At 40.5% G+C, this 21,246-nt stretch overlaps 1 protein-coding gene across 4 annotated transcripts in view; it reads left to right on the forward strand.

The window, feature by feature from the left end:
- Positions 1-21,246, forward strand: part of meis2a (Meis homeobox 2a) — a 107,882-nt gene that overhangs the window by 12,314 nt on the left and 74,322 nt on the right. For all 4 annotated transcript variants that reach the window (XM_067456286.1, XM_067456284.1, XM_067456287.1 and 1 more), the window contains exon 7: positions 1,321-1,435. In XM_067456286.1, the coding sequence (XP_067312387.1) occupies positions 1,321-1,435 (115 nt within the window). The remainder of the gene's footprint in view (positions 1-1,320; positions 1,436-21,246) is intronic.

Consider the following 21,246-nt stretch of genomic DNA (forward strand, 5'->3'; position numbering starts at 1 on the left):
CACACACACACACACACACACATACACACACACACAATGGTTCCGATGCCCATGCCTCGAAAAAAGTTCTTTATATTATTAGGGTTCTTTGAGGAACCGAAGATACGAAGATATGGCACCGCTGTTAAAACCCTTAGCTTCATCTGTAAGAGTTTAGGATGGGGAAGGCATGGGCACGTGTGTGTGTGTGTGTGTGTGTGTGTGTGTGTGTGTGTGTGTGTGTGTGTGTGTGTGTGTGTGTGTGTGTGTGTGTGTGTGTGTGTGTGTGTGTGTGTGTGTGTGTGTGTGTGTGTGTGTGTGTGTGTGTGTGTGTAGGAAGACCCGCCCACTTTTTACGACCAATGATATCAGACCCACTCACCTTTCTCGTCTCTAATTCAGCACATGTCTGTTTACCCCTAACCGATAAACACTAATTATTAACGCTTTATTTTCACTTTTATAATATTTTCTCCGTTTTTATTGAAAATAAATGCCTTTCCGATCTGAATTGTGATGGATAAGGGAGTCGAGCGAGTTCAGCAAAAGAAGGATTTGAACCTCTGATCGATTTGCGTCAGAACTTGATGCCATCTCTTACCCCATCTCTATATCCACGGTAATAACTCAGTGATTTCTGTGGTTTTATCTGTCCCTATCAATCGTTCAGTAAACGGCAGTATATTTTTATTTAAAGCAGTGTTTCTGTGTTTTTTTCTAGGCTTGGTTGTGTTTATGGGCCGCAGTATAACATGTCTTAATACTTTAAACGCCGTATCTTTCTCCCTTTATTCTCCCTTTATTCCACACCGCTGTCTGTCCTCTGAACGGCTCGTCTGCTTCCTGCTTCTATGAAGCCCCTCCCTCTGAAAAACGCAATGGTCTTAGATTGGTCAGATGGTCAAATGTAGTTTCCTGTATTTTTATTGGCTGAAGCACAGGTTAAGGCCACGCCCCTTCCCATTATGGGCAGAAGTCACATCTGCGGAGACTAGCGAGGGTTTATGATGTCACCAACCCAGGAAGAAGCTCGTTGTAGTCCAAACCGGCCATTTTTGTAGGCAATAAACTGCCGTAACTTTAAAAGACAATATCTCCGTTTGCATTGAACTTTCAGCGCTGTGACTTTGCAGAGACTGTTTATGCTCAAGCAGCGGCATTACACACTAACTAAAGTTAAACAAGTCACATCGCATGACACCACTCCTTTAAAGTAAATGGCATCTAACATTACTCCAGTAAAAAAAATTCTGAGAGAGAGGACCCACAAGGTAACAAGGTAAAGGGCTTGTTGATCCTACACATTCACGCCCCCCCCCCCCCCCCTCTCTCTCTCTTCAGAATCCTGCGTCCTGGAGAGATCATGACGACGCCACATCCACACACTCGGCCGGCACGCCAGGACCATCCAGCGGAGGACATGCGTCGCAGAGCGGAGACAACAGCAGCGAACAAGGTGAGTCTTATCTGATCACTCAGTGTACATATATACTGAACAAAAAGTGTCAAAATATATGATATCCTCATATATAACGTAATGTAATAAAGAATAGATAGACCTTTTTACTGACGCGTGAGTAAAATATTAGTGCTAGAAACTCCTCTGGTGCCATCCGTTGTGTGTCTGTTTATGATGAAGCAGAGCAGAGACAGATACGAGAGCGTTATTGATCATGCTGAAGTTATAAGTGCCAGTGTTCTTCTCACTCAGTTATTGACTCTCACACACTGGATCCAGTGACGGCCGGTCGATACGGGCTAACACACTTACGGTACGGCACAGAACTGCCTCGAAGTGATCCGGTCAAGCTCCGACCGAAACGCAGGAGAGAGATTGAGACGGGACTGAGAGTGAGACTGGACTGAGAGAGTGAGACATGACTGAGAGTGAGACGGAGCAGAGAGAGTGAGATGGGACTGAGAGAGTGAGACAGGACAGCAGCGATGACGGGACTAAGAGAGTGAGACATGACTGAGAGTGAGACGGGACAGAGAGAGTGAGATGGGACTGAGAGAGTGAGACGGGACAGAGAGAGTGAGACGGGACTGAGTGAGTGAGACAGGACAGAGAGAGTGAGACGGGACTGAGAGAGTGAGACGTGACAGAGAGAGTGAGATGGGACTGAGAGAGTGAGACAGGACAGCAGCGATGACGGGACTGAGAGAGTGAGACAGGACAGCAGCGATGACGGGTCAGAGAGAGTGAGACGGGACTGAGAGAGTAAGATGGGACTAAGAGAGTGAGACAGGACAGAAGTGATGACGGGTCAGAGAGAGTGAGATGGGACTGAGAGAGTGAGACAGGACTGAGAGTGAGACGGAACAGCACCGATGACCGTCAGAGAGAGTGAGACGGGACAGCGGCGATGATGGGTCAGAGAGAGTGAGACAGGAAAGCAGCGATGACGGGCCAGAGAGAGTGAGACGGGACTGAGAGAGTGAGACAGGACAGCAGCGATGACGGGTCAGAGAGAGTGAGACGGAACAGCAGCGATGACGGGTCAGAGAGAGTGAGACGAGACTGAGAGAGTGAGACGAGACTGAGAAAGTGAGACGGGACTGAGCTACTGAGACGGGACTGAGAGAGTGAGACGGGACTGAGAGAGTGAGACGAGACTGAGAGAGTGAGATGGGACTGAGAGAGTGAGACGGGACAGAGAGAGAGACGGGACAGAGAGAGTGAGATGGGACTGAAAGAGTGAGACAGGACAGCAGCGATGACGGGACTGAGAGAGTGAGACATGACTGAGAGAGTGAGACGGGACAGAGAGAGTGAGACGGGAAAGAGAGAGTGAGACGGGACTGAGAGAGTGAGATGAGACAGAGAGAGTGAGACGGGACTGAGAGAGTGAGACATGACTGAGAGTGAGACGGGACAGAGAGAGTGAGATGGGACTGAGAGAGTGAGACAGGACAGCAGCGATGACGGGACTAAGAGAGTGAGACATGACTGAGAGTGAGACGGGACAGAGAGAGTGAGATGGGACTGAGAGAGTGAGACGGGACAGAGAGAGTGAGACGGGACTGAGTGAGTGAGACAGGACAGAGAGAGTGAGACGGGACTGAGAGAGTGAGACGTGACAGAGAGAGTGAGATGGGACTGAGAGAGTGAGACAGGACAGCAGCGATGACGGGACTGAGAGAGTGAGACAGCAGCGATGACGGGTCAGAGAGAGTGAGACGGGACTGAGAGAGTAAGATGGGACTAAGAGAGTGAGACAGGACAGAAGTGATGACGGGTCAGAGAGAGTGAGATGGGACTGAGAGAGTGAAACAGGACTGAGAGTGAGACGGAACAGCACCGATGACCGTCAGAGAGAGTGAGACGGGACAGCGGCGATGATGGGTCAGAGAGAGTGAGACAGGAAAGCAGCGATGACGGGCCAGAGAGAGTGAGACGGGACTGAGAGAGTGAGACAGGACAGCAGCGATGACGGGTCAGAGAGAGTGAGACGGAACAGCAGCGATGACGGGTCAGAGAGAGTGAGACGAGACTGAGAGAGTGAGACGAGACTGAGAAAGTGAGACGGGACTGAGCTACTGAGACGGGACTGAGAGAGTGAGACGGGACTGAGAGAGTGAGACGAGACTGAGAGAGTGAGACGGGACTGAGAGAGTGAGACGGGATTGAGAGAGTGAGACGGGACTGAGAGAGTGAGACGAGACTGAGAGAGTGAGACGGGACTGAGAGAGTGAGACGGGACTGAGAGAGTGAGACGGGACTAAGAGAGTGAGACGAGACTGAGAGAGTGAGACGAGACTGAGAGAGTGAGACGGGACTGAGCTACTGAGACGGGACTGAGAGAGTGAGACGAGACTGAGAGAGTGAGACGAGACTGAGAGAATGAGACGGGACTGAGAGAGTGAGACAAGACTGAGAGAGTGAGACGGGACTGAGAGACTGAGACGGGACTAAGAGAGTGAGACGAGACTGAGAGAGTGAGACGGGACTGAGAGAGTGAGACGAGACTGAGAGAGTGAGACGGGACTGAGAGAGTGAGACGGGACTAAGAGAGTGAGACGAGACTGAGAGAGTGAGACGGGACTGAGAGAGTGAGACGGGACTGAGAGACGAGACTGAGAGAGTGAGACGGGACAGCAGCAATGACGGGTCAGAGACATGCTTCTCCGGTGCAGTAATTCAGTCGTCCTTCAGAACGCAGTGACCTTTCACCTCAGCCAGTAGAACAGACGCCTCATTTCTCACATTCCTTCATTTATGTTCACGCTTGAAGCGCTTTCACTCTCAGCACCCGCAAGACAGGACAAGCGCGAGTCCTGAAAGAACGACTTTAGGCTGGAATCCTGTGCTGTCAGTTTCACATGTTCTACATAATATTGTTATAATATACGTGTGTGTGTGTGTGTGTGTGTGTGTGTGTGTGTGTGTGTGTGTGTGTGTGTGTGTGTGTGTGTGTGTGTGTGTGTGTGTGTGTGTGTGTGTGTGTGTGTGTGTGTGTGTCTTTATTTGGAGCAGCTTACTGTGGAGGCTCACAGATCAGTCTATTCTGCTTTAGATGTGTTCAGTTTTCAGTTTTGTCAGTTTTGTTTTATGTTTATAATAACATTTAAAGTGAACGCTTCGTTGTGATTGATTAGTCAGATCTGTGCATCTGTATTTTAGTAATAACAAAAATGACCAATATTTAAATTCTTAATTGCCTTAAACACTCTGACAAATCATTACAGCACAGGGTGATCAACTGAAACTAAAACATCTGAACTATCAAAAACATTTTTATAACTTACATTTTTTTATGTATAAACAAATATTAAAAATATAGATCTCAGCTCTATGGTAAAGCACAAATGAATTATAAATAGACATAACCGTTGATTTTTGGTAGAGCTGCTATGGAGTCGTGTGAATTGGTAAAGTAATTTGGACTTAATATCAGTCATTACAGAAGAGTTCATCCGTCTCTGTCTGTGTGAACCCACCGCTAACAGACGACAGCAGTGTGTCTGTCCAGTGTTAATGAGTTAATGAAGCCGTCAGTCCATCATATATCTTTACACACATGAGTGTGTTCAGTGTCATCTGGTCAAACACACTCTTTCTGTTCAACATCAGTTCACCGGCTGGGAGATTGCATTTAACTGGCTGCAGTGTGTGTGTAGGGATCGTCTGCCCTTTTCCACAGCCTTACTTTGGAAAATATCAGTTGTTGCCCTCAGGCACACACACACACACACACACACACACACACACACACACACACACACACACACACACGATTGTTTTTGAGAAATGTGGGGACATTCCATTGGCGCAATGGTTTCTTATACCATAGCAAACCGTATTTTCTATCCCCTTACACTGCCCCTAAACCTACACATCACACACACACACACACACACACACACACACACACACACACACACACACACACACACACACACACACACACACACACACACACACACACACACACACACACACACACACACACAATGCTGGCTCTCTAGATTAGCGCTTTCTAAACTCAGTACTGACTGTCATTAGTCATTAGTTTTGAAGCAAACTCAGTCAAACTCACATCTGTGTCATCTGTAAACAGCACAGGTCACGATTAAACCCTGAAGAAGAGCAGTAAACCTCACAATACCTGCTCAGTAAGGGGCTTTATTCGCCCTGCGCTGGCCCTTTAAACGTCGCCGCCGCTGCACTGAGTGTTTTTCGGGCTCTTGTTTTAGCACGCTGTGCCTTAGGGGGTCAGCCAAGAAGTCCCCCTTAAGAGGTGATAATCCCATCACACTAGTCTCCGGCTCTCAGGAGAGTCTGAGGCTTGTTCTGGGCTGCTGAGGGTCACTGGGGCCAGAGCCGGATAAACTGCTGGGTTGTGACCCAAAAAATTGTCTCAGGTCTCAGATGGGACCCAGACTGCAGGAGCTAAACAAAGATAGACGGACATTAGAATGATGTTTGATGAATAAGGGTGTAACGTACACAAAACAAACGGTTCAGTACAGCAGGGGAGAGAAAACTAAAATATACATTTGCTTTTTATTTATTTTTATTAAACAGTGCACTGTAAAAAATAAGGGCTCCAGTTGAACATTTTCTAGTGACTGATCACATCTATATTTTTCAGTTGGGCGAAGTGAATTTATATGAATTAAATTGCATCATGAATTTCAATTCGTCCAACTGAAAAAATATAGATGTGATCAGTCACTAGAAAATATTCAATTGGAGACGTTATTTATTTTTTACAGTGTGGTTTACTGAGCAAATAGTTTCTGTCCTTGAACTCAATTATAGCTAAAGGTTTCTTAAAGATAATGCTGTAAACTACACAGTGAGCCCTTACTTGCACAATACTGTAATATTAAAGGTTAACAACAGAGCTCAAACTATTAGCTAAAATCAGCTGCTATTCATGTTCAGATATAATCAACACTCAAATAACACATTGTGTGCAAACGTGTAAACTTAACATAAGCCAGTTTTTGCTTTAACTTTTAAATCTGATTATAAAATTATGTTTTTACTCCAATTTTTGTTGAAATATAATCATTTATACACTGTGGCTGTCATTTTCATGACAGATTAATTTAAACACACATTAAATAATTCAGACACCACTAACTGGTTCAGTATAATGACTATATCGGCTAATATAATTGATATATAGGCTAATATAGTGAACATATGGCTAATATAGTGAATATATAGGCTAATATAGTGAATCTATAGGCTAATATAATGAATATATAGGCTAATATAGTAAATGTATAGGCTAATATAGTGAATATATAGGCTAATATAGTGAATATATAGGCTACTATAATTAATATATAGGCTAATATAGTGAATATATAGGGTAATAGTGAATATATAGGCTAATATAGTGAATATATAGGATAATTTAGTGAACATATGGCTAATATAGTGAATATATAGGCTAATATAGTGAACATGTGGCTAATATAGTGAATATATAGGATAATATAGTGAATATATAGGCTAATATAGTGAATATATAGGCTAATATAGTGAACATGTGGCTAATATAGTGAATATATAGGATAATATAGTGAATATATAGGCTAATATAGTGAATATATAGGCTAATATAGTGAACATGTGGCTAATGTAGTGAACATATGGCTAATATAGTGAACATATGGCAAACATAGTGAATATATAGGCTAATATAGTGAATATATAGGCTAATATAGTGAACGTATGGCTAATATAGTGAATATATAGGCTAATATAGTGAATATATAGGCTAATATAGTGAACATGTGGCTAATATAGTGAATATATAGGCTAATATAGTGAACATATGGCTAATATAGTGAATATATAGGCTAATATAGTGAATATATAGGCTAATGTAGTGAATATATGGCTAATATAGTGAATATATAGGCTAATATAGTGAATATATAGGCTACTATAGTGAATATATAGGCTAATATAGTGAATATATGGCTAATATAGTGAATATATAGGCTAATATAGTGAATATATAGGCTGATATAGTGAACATGTGGCTAATATAGTGAATATATAGGCTAATAAAGTGAACATATGGCTAATATAGTGAATATATGGCTAATATAGTGAATATATAGGCTGATATAGTGAACATGTGGCTAATATAGTGAATATATAGGCTGATATAGTGAACATGTGGCTAATATAGTGAATATATAGGCTAATAAAGTGAACATATGGCTAATATAGTGAATATATAGGCTAATATAGTGAATATATAGGCTACTATAATTAATATATAGGCTAATATAGTGAATATATGGCTAATATAGTGCATATATATAGGCTAATATAGTGAATATATAGGCTGATATAGTGAACATGTGGCTAATATAGTGAATATATAGGCTAATAAAGTGAACATATGGCTAATATAGTGAATATATAGGCTAATATAGTGAATATATAGGCTACTATAATTAATATATAGGCTAATATAGTGAATATATAGGGTAATATAGTGAATATATAGGCCAATATAGTGAATATATAGGATAATATAGTGAATATATGGCTAATATAGTGAATATATAGGCTAATATAGTGAATATGTAGGCTAATATAGTGAATATATGGCTAATATAGTGAATATATAGGTTAATATAGTGAATATATAGGCTAATATAGTGAATATATAGGCTAATATAGTGAATATATAGGCTAATATATTGAATATATTGTCTAATATAGTGAATATATAGGCTAATATAGTGAATATATAGGCTAATATAGTGAATATATAGGCTAATATAGTGAATATATAGGCTAATATAGTGAATATATAGGCTAATATAGTGAATATATAGGCTAATATAGTGAATATATAGGCTAATATAGTGAATATATTGGCTAATATAGTGAATATATAGGCTAATATAGTGAATATATAGGCTAATATAGTGAATATATAGGCTAATATAGTGAATATATAGGCTAATATAGTGAATATATAGGCTACTATAGTGAATATATTGGCTAATATAGTGAATATATAGGCTAATATAGTGAATATATAGGCTACTATAGTGAATATATAGGCTAATATAGTGAATATATAGGCTAATATAGTGAATATATAGGCTAATATAGTGAATATATAGGGTAATATAGTGAATATATAGGCTACTATAGTGAATATATAGGCTAATATAGTGAATATATAGGCTAATATAGTGAATATATAGGCTAATATAGTGAATATATAGGCTAATATAATGAATATATAGGCTAATATAATGAATATATAGGCTAATATAGTGAATATATAGACTAATATAGTGAATATATAGGCTAATATAGTGAATATATAGGCTATTATAGTGAATATATAGGTTAATATAATGAATATGTAGGCTAATATAATGAATATATAGGCTAATATAGTGAATATATAGGCTAATATAGTGAATATATTGGCTACCATAGTGAATATGTAGGCTAATATAATGAATATATAGGTTAATATAATGAATATATAGGCTAATATAGTGAATATATAGGCTAATATAGTGAATATATAGTCTAATATAGTGAATATATAGTCTAATATAGTGAATATATAGGCTAATATAGTGAGTATATAGGCTAATATTGTGAATATATAGGCTAATATAGTGAGTATATAGGCTAATATTGTGAATATATAGGCTAATATAGTGAATATATAGGCTAATATAGTGAATATATAGGCTAATATAGTGAATATATAGGCTAATATAATGAATATATTGGCTAATATAAAGAATATATAGGCTAATATAATGAATATATAGGCTAATATAATGAATATATAGGCTAATATAATGAATATATAGGCTAATATAATGAATATATTGGCTAATATAATAAATATATAGGCTAATATAATGAATATATAGGCTAATATAATGAATATATAGGCTAATATAATGAATATATAGGCTAATATAATGAATATATAGGCTAATATAATGAATATGTAGGCTAATATAATGAATATATAGGCTAATATAATGAATATATTGGCTAATATAGTAAATATATAGGCTAATATAATGAATATATAGGCTAATATAATGAATATATAGGCTAATATAATGAATATATAGGCTAATATAATGAATATATAGGCTAATATAATGAATATATAGGCTAATATAATGAATATATAGGCTAATATAATGAATATATTGGCTAATATAATAAATATATAGGCTAATATAATGAATATATAGGCTAATATAATGAATATATAGGCTAATATAATGAATATATAGGCTAATATAATGAATATATAGGCTAATATAATGAATATATAGGCTAATATGATGAATATATTGGCTAATATAATAAATATATAGGCTAATATAGTGATAGGCTAATATAATGCATAAAATATTATAATGAATATATAGGCTAATATAATGAATATATTGGGTAATATAATAAATATATAGGCTAATATGGTGATAGGCTAATATAATGCATAAAATATTATAATGAATATATAGAATAATATCATGAAATCAGTAGAATAATATAATGAATATATCGGCTAATATAATGCATATATAGAATAATATGAGGAATATATAGAATAATAAAATGAATATGTAGGCTAACATATTGAATATATTAAACTTGACTCTTCTGTAGTTACATCGTGTACTAAGACCGATGGAACATTTTTGTGATTGTGATTTTCTAGGCCAGTAAGGCTAGGAACTATTCTCTCATTCCTGCGTAATACTCAAGGATCTTTGCTGCGGTACCATGGGTGCAGCGGTGCAGTGATATTGCACAGCACATGAAAACAGGCTAACTTCTGTCAACATAACCAACAGAAACCTGCTATACTCCTTTGACCTATTGACGGTGTGCTGATTTGGGGTTCTCCTGCACCCCTCCGCTGCCTAATCCCTCTCTGTGATGCTAGTGAAGGGCTAGCGTTTGGCATCGTGGTCTCTCAAGCTCGTCATGGCGCCGATGCCCTACAGGTATCTCTCGAATGAGTGGGCGGATGAGAAAGAGATGCTGCCTTCCCAAGCACCGCTAACGTATTTATGCAAATCTTTTTGGGCATTATTGCAGATAAGCTCATTTTATAGTCTGATTTCCGCTCCCTCGTGTGCCATAATGAGTCGTCGAGCATGGGGGAGCGTGTCGGGGAAGAGCCCCAGTTCGTCCGTCTGTCTGTCCGTGTGCCGAGCGAGCCGTCCTGACGTCCTGAGATGGGTTTGACGGTGCTTAGTGCTATTAGCTCTTGTTATTGGAGGCAGCCGTCTAATAATTTCTAATTACCCTAAGGAGGTATTAGGAGTGTTAGTCAGCAAGGATAATTTCTTATTTGCACGCCTGGAGCGGTGAGCTCTCTAGAAGAACGGAGGCTAATGTGCAACAAAACAAATCAACGTGGCACGCAGGGCTGCGGGCTTCAGGGAGGAGGCCGAGATAACGCTCATTATGCATCATGATAATTCATTTAGAATGTTATCAATTTCAGAATGGAGGCTTGTGCCATTAAAAAAGCATGAGGAAACGAGGCTGCTGTTCAAACTCTGCCTCCTGGTCCGTTCAGGTAGCTCCAATTACACACGCCCCGTGTTTTAAGGCAGCTGAATGTTAAATGCTGCCTCCTCTGCTCATTTCCTCTGATCCTGAAACACATTTCACAGTGAAATACGAAATCCAAACTGAGTGGATGTTTCACACCAGAGTTTGCAGTACTCAGAGGATCTTTGTGCACTGAGGAATTGTTCACAGCGGGCCTGTTTACACCTGGTTACTTTGTGTGTTTTTACTGAGCAGATATCTTTCTGATTTATCAAAACTATATTTAGATTGGGTCACGTACATGTGTCTCCGCTAAACAGACATAAACCCGATCTTCAATTTGCGCTGTATGCAGATTTAATGGAGTTCATGTCACCAAAAACAACAGATATGAGCTGCATTTATTGATCATCAGCTCATTTCAAAATCAAAGACCCCAAAGAGAGAGAGAAGGAGAGAGAGAGAGAGAGAGAGAGAGAGAGAGAGAGAGAGAGAGAGAGAGAGAGAGAGAGAGAGAGAGAGAGAGAGAGAGAGAGAGAGAGAGAGAGAGAGATGTCTCCACTTGGCAGCACAGTATGTGTCCTCCTGCCATATCATGAGGGACAAAGGCTGAACCCTCTTTAGTCTCTTCACTGCCCTCTGGAACCATTTACCCTGTATCCTACAACCGATTGACTTATGTCATAATATATTTACAATATAGCATGTATGTTTTTTTGTTTTTTTTCTTTCTTTTTTTTTTCTTCTTTATTATATTTGTATTTAGATATCTATACCTGTATAACTTGTTACATATTTTATGCTTTGGCAACATTGTACTATCCGACAGTCATGCCAATAAAGCTGAATTGAATTGAATTGAAGAGAGAGAGAGAGAGAGGGAGAGAGAGAGAGAGGAGAGAGAGAGAGAGAGAGAGAGAGAGAGAGAGAGAGAGAGAGAGAGAGAGAGAGAGAGAGAGAGAGAGAGAGAGAGAGAGAGAGAGAGTAGAGAAAATATTTAGGAGTTTAAAATTTAAAATTTTGAGTTAATACAATGAACATTTTTTGAGATTCGACAACCTTTATTAAAATATTATTAAAAGATTTTGTAAGCATATTGGTTAATTATGTGTGTTTCATTTCTGATGACACAGTGAAACATGTCAAATTGTGCTATTTTCATGATTTATCAAATTTTTTATCTGGTTCGGATACAATAAAATTTTGAGTTTCTATTTATTAAACCAATTTCCTTTCATTGTATCAACGCAAATTTTTAATTTCAATAAACTCAAAATTTTAAGGCAACCAACCAGGTTACTTGCTTTTTTAAAGTTAAGCCAACAAAAAACAACCACATTTTTTTACAGTGTACAAAAGCTATTTTAATAAAGGTTGTCAAATCTCAAAAAATGTTCACTGTATTAACTCAAAATTTTAATTTCAAGGAACTCAAAATTTTAAGGCAACCTGGTAACTTTTTTTCTAAATAATTTTTTACAGTATGGCTATCAGCAAGACTGGTTTTGAGCTCCAGGGTCACAAATGTGGTTTCAACAACCAGATACATCTCCTGAAGTGGTTTGAGCGATCAGATTTAAGATTTCAGAGCAAACGCATGAAGTGGCACAATAACACCAGGAGCACACATTAAGGAACTCGAGTTCATTTGACTTCCTCACCTCCTGAGACACTTTTCCCAAAGGGTTTGATCTTGGTTCCATTTGGTTTTAATTGTGTCAGCAAAACTCATCTTTCGCCTCATGAAGCTATTCTGTTCCTTCTTTTTCTTCTTGAAAGCATCTTTCCCCCGTCCCCTCACTCTAGAATGACTTAATCTCTTGAAACAATTGGAGGAAGTTTAAGGAGAGAGCGTTTAGATGTTCTGAAATGAAATACCAAACAATGGCATCTCGCGATAGCAGCCGTTTTTTTCCACATTCGACATCCTCCAGTGGAAAAGCTTTAGTAGTCATGAGGGAAAACGCAAGTGTAGACAAAGCCACAAAACCAAACAATGCTGTGTTTAGCGGTGTTGCGGGGTCAGGCCTGTATTGTGTGTTTTTTGCTGGGCCGCGGTCCTCAGACAACAGACTGTCTGCGGGAGACATCTGCGAATCCGACCCAACGACCCTTTAGAAGAGCTCTGAAGTGAGGGAATGCTGCCTTTAGCCCTATCACGGCCCGCAGGACAAACTCAACGCTATTAGGAAACAGAGAGAGAGAGACAGAGCAAGAGGGAGACAGGCAGAGCCGGCCGAAGCGCGTCCAGATCGGTTTGTTTCTTCCCTCAAAGGCCTCGCGGTCTGAGCTCCTCGTCGGATGCCCATGAGATCGTTTTCCTTCTTTATGAGTAAAGAGCATCTTGGTGCTAAAGAGGTTAGGCTGGCCTGATGAGGAGCCTGTTGGGTGGGGCCTTCGTCCCAAACTCAATCGCTGCACGGTTAAACGAGTCACGTTCCCCAAAGTTCCGTAGGCGAAAGCGACCTTTTGGCTGGAGATCTTTGCCGTCTTGTTTTCGGGCCACTTACGCCTCGCTGGGGTCGGAGGGAAAGTCCGCTTGCACCAAATTCGCCTCGATCGTGCAACACGTGCATTACAGTGAACACAGAAGCTGTTTTTCTCTCTCTTATTCTCAGTGTCTTTGATTTTCCTGATGGTTGAAGTCGTTGCCTCCGCTCAGGAGCTTTAGGGGAACGGCTGCATCTGCTGTTGAGGTTTTACAGGAAGAGAAAATTGAAAAATCAATAAAAAGCCAAAAAAGAGTGAGACAGAGAAAAATACACAGAGGGCGAAAAGCAAAAGCAGAGAACAGCTTTGAAGAAGCAGACAGACATGAGGCTGCTCGCAGATTTGAGACGTGTTTTTGGACTAATTTTGGACGATGAATTCATTTAAAAACCCGTAGAGACACGCCACACCTGGTGACCGTTTCCCAAAACCTCTTTGTTGTAGAAAGACCAATGGAGCACTCGAGCCATGCAAGACAATGACTCAGAGAAACGTCACGGATGCCAGGCTGTAATCTGAACCTGCTGCTGGGAAACATTAGTCAGGAATGAGCATCTTCCTATATGGTGAATGCAGAGCTCCAATGGGAATACATCTGGTGAATCCAGCCACTTTTGTTAGCATGGAGAAGAATTTCACCTCAATTCACTCTGTTCAAATGGAATAAGCCTGTCTGGGTATCACCAGACCAAGCTCAATTTAAGATTGAACATTAGTCTGGGGAGTCTGCTCTGTATTTTCTACTGTACAAGAGGTGTGATCAACGGGCATAGTTCAAATGAGTCCGTACGCAATTGGATAGTCCTTCAACCAATCAGACCACAAGAGGTGTGATCAACAGGCATAGTTCAAATGAGTCCGTACGCGATTGGATAGTCCTTCAACCAATCAGACCACAAGAGGTGTGATCAACGGGCATAGTTCAAATGAGTCCGTACGCAATTGGATAGTCCTTCAACCAATCAGACCACAAGAGGCGGGATCAACGGGCATAGTTCAAATGAGTCCGTACGCGATTGGATAGTCCTTCAACCAATCAGACCACAAGAGGTGTGATCAACAGGCAACGACCCATCTCTTCTCTATCTGTCATCGTGTTAAACCCGCCAATAGCAGCCAGGTGGATAAGCCCGTCTGTGATTGGGTCACGCAAAAGTGTAACAGAAGCAGTAGAGATGAATGTTCAGGTTTGCAGACTGAGCTGCAGGGCGAAATCAAATTACCAGCAGATCAGGCTGGGTTTACCAAGTCTAGGAATAAGCGTCTGAGTTTACCTAAAACACAAGAGACAGTCGATAGAAAACTCATCACCGACTGATTAACATAAGCTCTCTCTCTCTCTCTCTCTCTCTCTCTCTCTCTCTCTCTCTCTCTCTCTCTCTCTCTCTCTCTCTCTCTCTCTCTCTCTCTCTCTGTCTCTCTCTCTCTCTCTCTTTCTCTCTCTCTTTCTCTCTCTCTCTCTCTCTTTCTCTCTCTCTTTCTCTCTCTCTCTCTCTCTCTCTCTCTCTCTCTCTCTCTCTCTCTCTCTCTCTCTCCGTTAATGCAGTTCTGCTCATTATTTTTACATTTGTGGAAGAGTGCTTGAACACAGGGAATGTCTGTGGGAAGGACAGCGGGCCGCGGTTATTGACTTGTAAAGGAGCTGGTAGAAGTGTCTGGATAAGACGCGAGCTTCTCCTGCTCTTGTAAAGCAGTATCTGATTTCTCTGCTAGTTGGGTCCCCAGAGGGGCCGCTGGGCTGATGGGAGCTCACAGCTGCTGCAGAGAACAAGAGTTGTTCCCGAAATGCCGAACTACCTTCAGAGGACGCTCTGCTTGTGTATGATCCATTTGATCACGGCATCTGAATATATGCAATTTTTCAATCACAACCCAGGATGTATTGAGTTGCTACGTGTATCAGTAGTTGGCAACCGAGGTGGACAAAGTACACAACTCTATTACTTGAGTAAAAGTTAAAGTACTACTGGTCAAATATTACTCAGTCACAAGTGAAAGTTGTACAAATGTATTTTTACTTAAGTAAAAGTACAGAAGTATTTGTTTTCAAAAGTACTTAAGTATCAAAAGTAAATGTCCTTCTTTATGTCGCCGCATTATTGTATTATAGTTGTATAAATGCACATTATGCCATCATGGTTTAAGCCAGTCAGTGACGCTCCATCTGACACACTAGCAGACGACTAACTTAAACTCATTTAAATACTTGTAGAAAAGTTACAAAGCTGCTGTCACTTTAAGGCCGAATGCACGGATCCAATACACTGATACACATCTGATATTCTCACACTGTTCACCTTCACTGAAGACAGAATCAACTTTGTTTATGTGAATACTCCACTAAATGAGCATTTGGACATCCGTCTTCTTCCATTTTGCTCTAAACTATAAATCAGTGTTTAATAAATGCTGTGAAATCATTGAACTTCACGAGACTCTACAAGAGTGATTCCTGAAAGGCTTTCTGCAAAAACCCAAACACCTTTTAAAGAAGAAAAAAATCATCACTGACTTTCAGAGCTGCGACAGAAACGACTTTCCACTTCGCTGATAGAAATGTAGAGGAGTAAAGAGGACGATATTTGCCTTTCAAATGCAGTGAAGGTAAAGTCATAAGTTTACAAAAAAATATATAATGCACTGCAAAAAAATACTTTTCTTACTCAGTATTTTTGTCCTGTTTTAAGTCTAAAAATTCTTACATGAAGAAGCATTTACTAGACAAGCAAAAGTTTTCATCTTGTTTCAGGAGAAAATAACTCAAAATTAAAATCATTTAAAATAAGCAAAATATTCTGCCAATGGGGTGAGAAAAATAATCTTGTTTTCTGTTTGAGTTAAGATTATTTTGCTTACCTCGTTGGCAGAAACAAAAACTTTTGCTTGTCTAGTAAATGCTTCCTAATGTAAGAATGTTTAGATTTTTGGAAGTAAAGTACAGATACTCAAAAAAGTGTACTTAATTACAGTACTCAAGTAAATGAGCTCAGTTACTGGGAATGACACCTTCCTGGACACTCATTGAGGTGCTTCTCTGGAGAAAGTGTGTACAGAAGCAGGTTGGCTGTCCTCTTTGGCATTTGCCAAATTCTATCACCTGGATCTTAGTTTCATCTACGGTTCTGCAAACCGCTGCAGCCAGCAGAACGCTGACTAATTCATGAGTGCAAACTGCACGTGTGTGTATGCGAGAGGAAGTTTTCATTGACTCTGCGATGAGGTATCCGGGGCCCATGGGGGGGGCTCTTCACAGTTTGAACTTCATCAGGGGTTGCGCTTAATCAATACACTATCGGAAAAAGAATTAATTACCAAAGCAGAATAAAACAGCTGCATTTTAAACGGAGGCTTCATCAATGCTTTAATCTCCTGCTTTCAGCTCAGGTGCCCTGAGGAATCGCTCTGACCGCGTGTAATGAGGAACTCAGGGACTGTATGCCCCACACACCCCTCTCTCTCTCACACACACACACACACATCGGCCTTCCTAAACTGTATCTCCAACTCCGCCGCATTCCCTTCCCACCAAATTCCAGTCTTCCCAGGGATGAGGAAGGGTATTAATGTGGAAATCTCTGCTGGAGAGAGGCACACATTCCTAAAGTGAAAGGGACTGAACTGTCCACGGCCCGCCCCGTCACTGACACTCTCGAGCCCTCCTCCAAACCGCATTTCAAGTAGGGTTGAGAAGGGGCTATGGGTGATGAATTGGGTTTTTAGTGAGCTCATTAGGAAGCCAAACAGAGTCAGAACGCAGCGGAACAGAGTGGGGCCGCGGCGCAGCAATCAGTTCTGCTTGCTTTGTTCTGTGCCTCCAGGACATTTGTGAGTGAAAGTTCAGGGCTGATGAGAGAGGCCTGCCGAACACAGCCACGATCTGATGGTTGACTTGTTGGTGTAGAAGCTTTAATTTGGCTGCCTCTCTGTGTCTGGCGTCCTAATGTGGACTCGTAAGCCCGGCTCTGGTAGGTGTGTGATATCTCCAAGTGTCTGTGTTTGTCCGATGGCCAATTGAGGATGGAGAATCTCCATAAATACAGGTTTACTGTGCTGACGTGTCGAATCGGACCCTCTCGCCTTTAAAACAATTCCCTCTGGGGCAGAGCTGGACAGTAACTGAGCTCATTTACTCGAGTCCTGTACTTAAGTTCACTTTTTGAGTATCTGTGCTTTACTGGAGTATTATATATTTTCTGTAAACTTATGACTTTACCTTCGCTACATTTGAAAGACAAATATCGTCCTTTTTACTCCGCTACATTTCTATCAGCGAAGTCGAAAGTCGTTTCTGTAGCAACTCTGAAAGTCAGTGGATGATTTTTTTCTTCTTTAAATGTTTTTTTGGTGTTGTTGTTGTTTCAGACAGTCTGTCAGGAATCACTCTTACAGGGTCATATACATTTCCCCAACTTTTTTTGAACACTGATCAGTTCATAGCAAAATGGAAGAAGACGGTTCTTAGGCACAGTGTGTGCACCCGTAGCCATACTTTGAAAGTATGTTTCAGTTTTAAAAAAAATCAAGATTACTTTAGTTGGCATACACTTGGTGCATGTCTTATAAAATATTAAGAATATAAACGTCTGGGAGAAAGAGAAGAGTAAAGTGTGAGAATATCAGATGTGTATCAGTGTATTGGATCCGTGCATTCGGCCTTAAAGTGACAGCAGCTTTATAAAGAGCTTTGTAACTTTTCTACAAGTATTTAAATGAGTTTAAGTTAGTCGTCTGCTAGTGTGTCAGATGGAGCGTCACTGACTGGCTTAAACCATGATGGCATAATGTGCATTTATACAACTATAATACAATAATACACTGACATAAAAAAGGAAATTGACTTTTGATACTTAAATACTTTTGAAAACAAATACTTCTGTACTTTTACTCCAGTAATAGAGTTGTGTAGTTTGTCCACCTCGGTCCTGTGGGTTCTGTTCCTGCTAGTGTTCATTTCGTCTGCTATTTACTCTCAGTCCTGTCAAATGTGCTTTTTTAGTTTTTATCGTATTTAGCCAACCTGGTCCTGAAGTTTTAGTCGACTAAATGTTTCGTTTTCTTTGTGCTGCATTGATATTCCCCATTATTTTACTCTAAATTATAAATCACAACGACGTTGTCATTTGTGAAATGCATTTATTGTTGAGTTTATTAAGTCGTTTGAGTTACTATTTTAGTGTTTTTCCTCAGTAAAAAAAAATAAAAATAAATAATTTTGCTTTCTTTTTGCGTCTCGGGGAGAGTGTTTTTTCAGGAAATATTTTTTTAATTTCAACTTAAAATTAGATACATTGTTGACGTTACTGTAAAAAATGCAGTTGCCTAAAACGGTCGCCATTTCTGTGTCGAGGCGGCAGGGCTGTTATCGGAAACTGCTGAATGTAACTAATAAAGTAACTTGTAATCTTATTTAGTTACTTTTAAAGTCAAGTAATCTGTAAAGTAACTAAGTTACTTTTTAAAGGAGTAATCAGGTATCAGATTACTTTCAAGTAACTGTGGCGACACTGTCGGCCTAATGGAAATATAAGACACTTCTCTAAAAAATGAAAACGTGAAATTCCACATTTCTTTAATGTTTTTCTATTAAAACAACTGCAAATGGCTTCGTATTGTGCAGTTATTCAGCAAACACAATCGCAGATAGTCAAGAGATCACGTTTGGATTCATGACAGATCATCACTGAAGGTTTGATGGCAGATCAAAAGCGACAGACCGACTGAATGACACTTTCATTTAAGCAGAAGAATTGCTGAAATGCCAGATTTGTTGGTGTTTTTCAGATCATCCGAGTTAACTCATCTGCACATGGTTGAGTTTCCTACAAAAAAACGTCCCATGAACGCCGTCCCGTTTAGAATGGAGCTCGTAAACACGACCTCAGAAGTGGATCACATTTACGATAGCACACGAAGGCAGCATTAGAAGAAGAAAAAAGGTTGTCGATGAACATTTTCCGTTACATTTTGTCAACGGAATGAACACTAGTTCCAGCACAGCTTGGCTTTCTCTCTGCTCATGGAATTCCTGTTTTGGTGAAAATTGATGTAATTTGCTGTAGTAATTATCTTAGTAATTAACTCTCTAATGACTGCGGTGTGAGCGCGCCACGGCTCCTCCAGTGGCCCTCATGTGCGCAGTCATTATTCGCTCTCTATCTTAAGAAAAGCTTCAAAGTGGGATGATACCGACTGGAGAGAGAGAGAGAGAGAGAGAGAGAGAGAGAGAGAGAGAGAGAGAGAGAGAGAGAGAGAGAGAGAGAGAGAATAGACTCGGATGCACCTCAATAACCTCTGGGGCCAATTATTGTAATTTGATTTGGACGGCAGGCTGCAGGAAGAGTTTGCGTGGGGTTGTTGAGCCGTGTAGTGTGTGTGTGTGTGTGTGTGTGTGTGTGTGTGTGTGTGTGTCGAGGTGTGTTTAGGGGTGTGTGAAATCTCTAGGCTTCCACCAAACACCCATAGGCATTAGGGCTGTGCAATATATCGAAACTATCGAAATATCGCAAATGTGCGTATCAGAATATGCATATCGCAACGGCACGCAATATTTGAATGATTTTAATCGGCTACTTCAACTACTAAAAAGTGTACGTTTTAGGTCGACATATAGCAGAGAATAGACTGTGCACATGACTGTTACTTATGGGACTTGCTTAATGTTAAAGAGAGACACACACACACACACACACACACACACACACACACACACACACACACACACACACACACACACACACACACACACACACACACACACACACACACGTTTGTTTTTGTGACATATGGGGACATTCCATAGGCGTAATGGTTTTTATACTGTACAAACCATATTTACTATCCCCTTACACTGCCCCTAAACCTACCCATCTCACACACACACACACACACACACACACACACACACACACACACACACACACACACACACACACACACACACACACACACACACACACACACACACACGCACACACACACACACACACACACACACACACACACACACACACACACACACACACACACACACACACTGCCCCTAAACCTACCCATCTCACACACACACACACACACACACACACACACTGCCCCTAAACCTACCCATCTCACACACACACACACACACACACACACACACACACACACACACACACACACACACACACACTGCCCCTAAACCTACCCATCAGAGGAAACATTCTGCATTTTTACTTTCTCATAAAAACTCCTCCTGTGTGATTTATAAGCCTTTTGAAAAGTGGGGACATGGGTAATGTCGCATTATTTAAGATCTTGCATATCGCATTTTTCTTCAATATCGCACAGCCCTAATAGGCATCACAAACCCCCCTATAAAGGAAGCTGTCATTGTTCGTGGACTGTAGATGTTTTAGCATTAGTGTTGAATTAGTTGTCCTGACAGCACAGGTTCACGTTCAGCTTCCTTTAAAGCGTCTCTCGGGATGTTTTTCCCTGTGATTGTCTCTGACACGGGCCAGAAGCTCAGAGATGCAGGAAACACTTAATGTCTCATAAACTCATCAGCCTGATTAGCAGACTAATGAAGAGCGGCTCCGATCAGACTCCACGGCCCTGTTCATGATGTAATGAGGTAATTGCCGTTACAGGTAGCAGGTTAATTACACGTGTAATTACTCAAGCGCTTCACACGGCCGCTTCTGGAACTCTATTGGCACGTGGTGATCAGCTTCAGCCTTTTAGTTTCTCCGGTCATT

The sequence above is a fragment of the Pseudorasbora parva genome, chromosome 10 (genome assembly GCF_024679245.1).
Source record: "Pseudorasbora parva isolate DD20220531a chromosome 10, ASM2467924v1, whole genome shotgun sequence".
NCBI classification, from domain to species: Eukaryota; Metazoa; Chordata; class Actinopteri; order Cypriniformes; family Gobionidae; genus Pseudorasbora; species Pseudorasbora parva.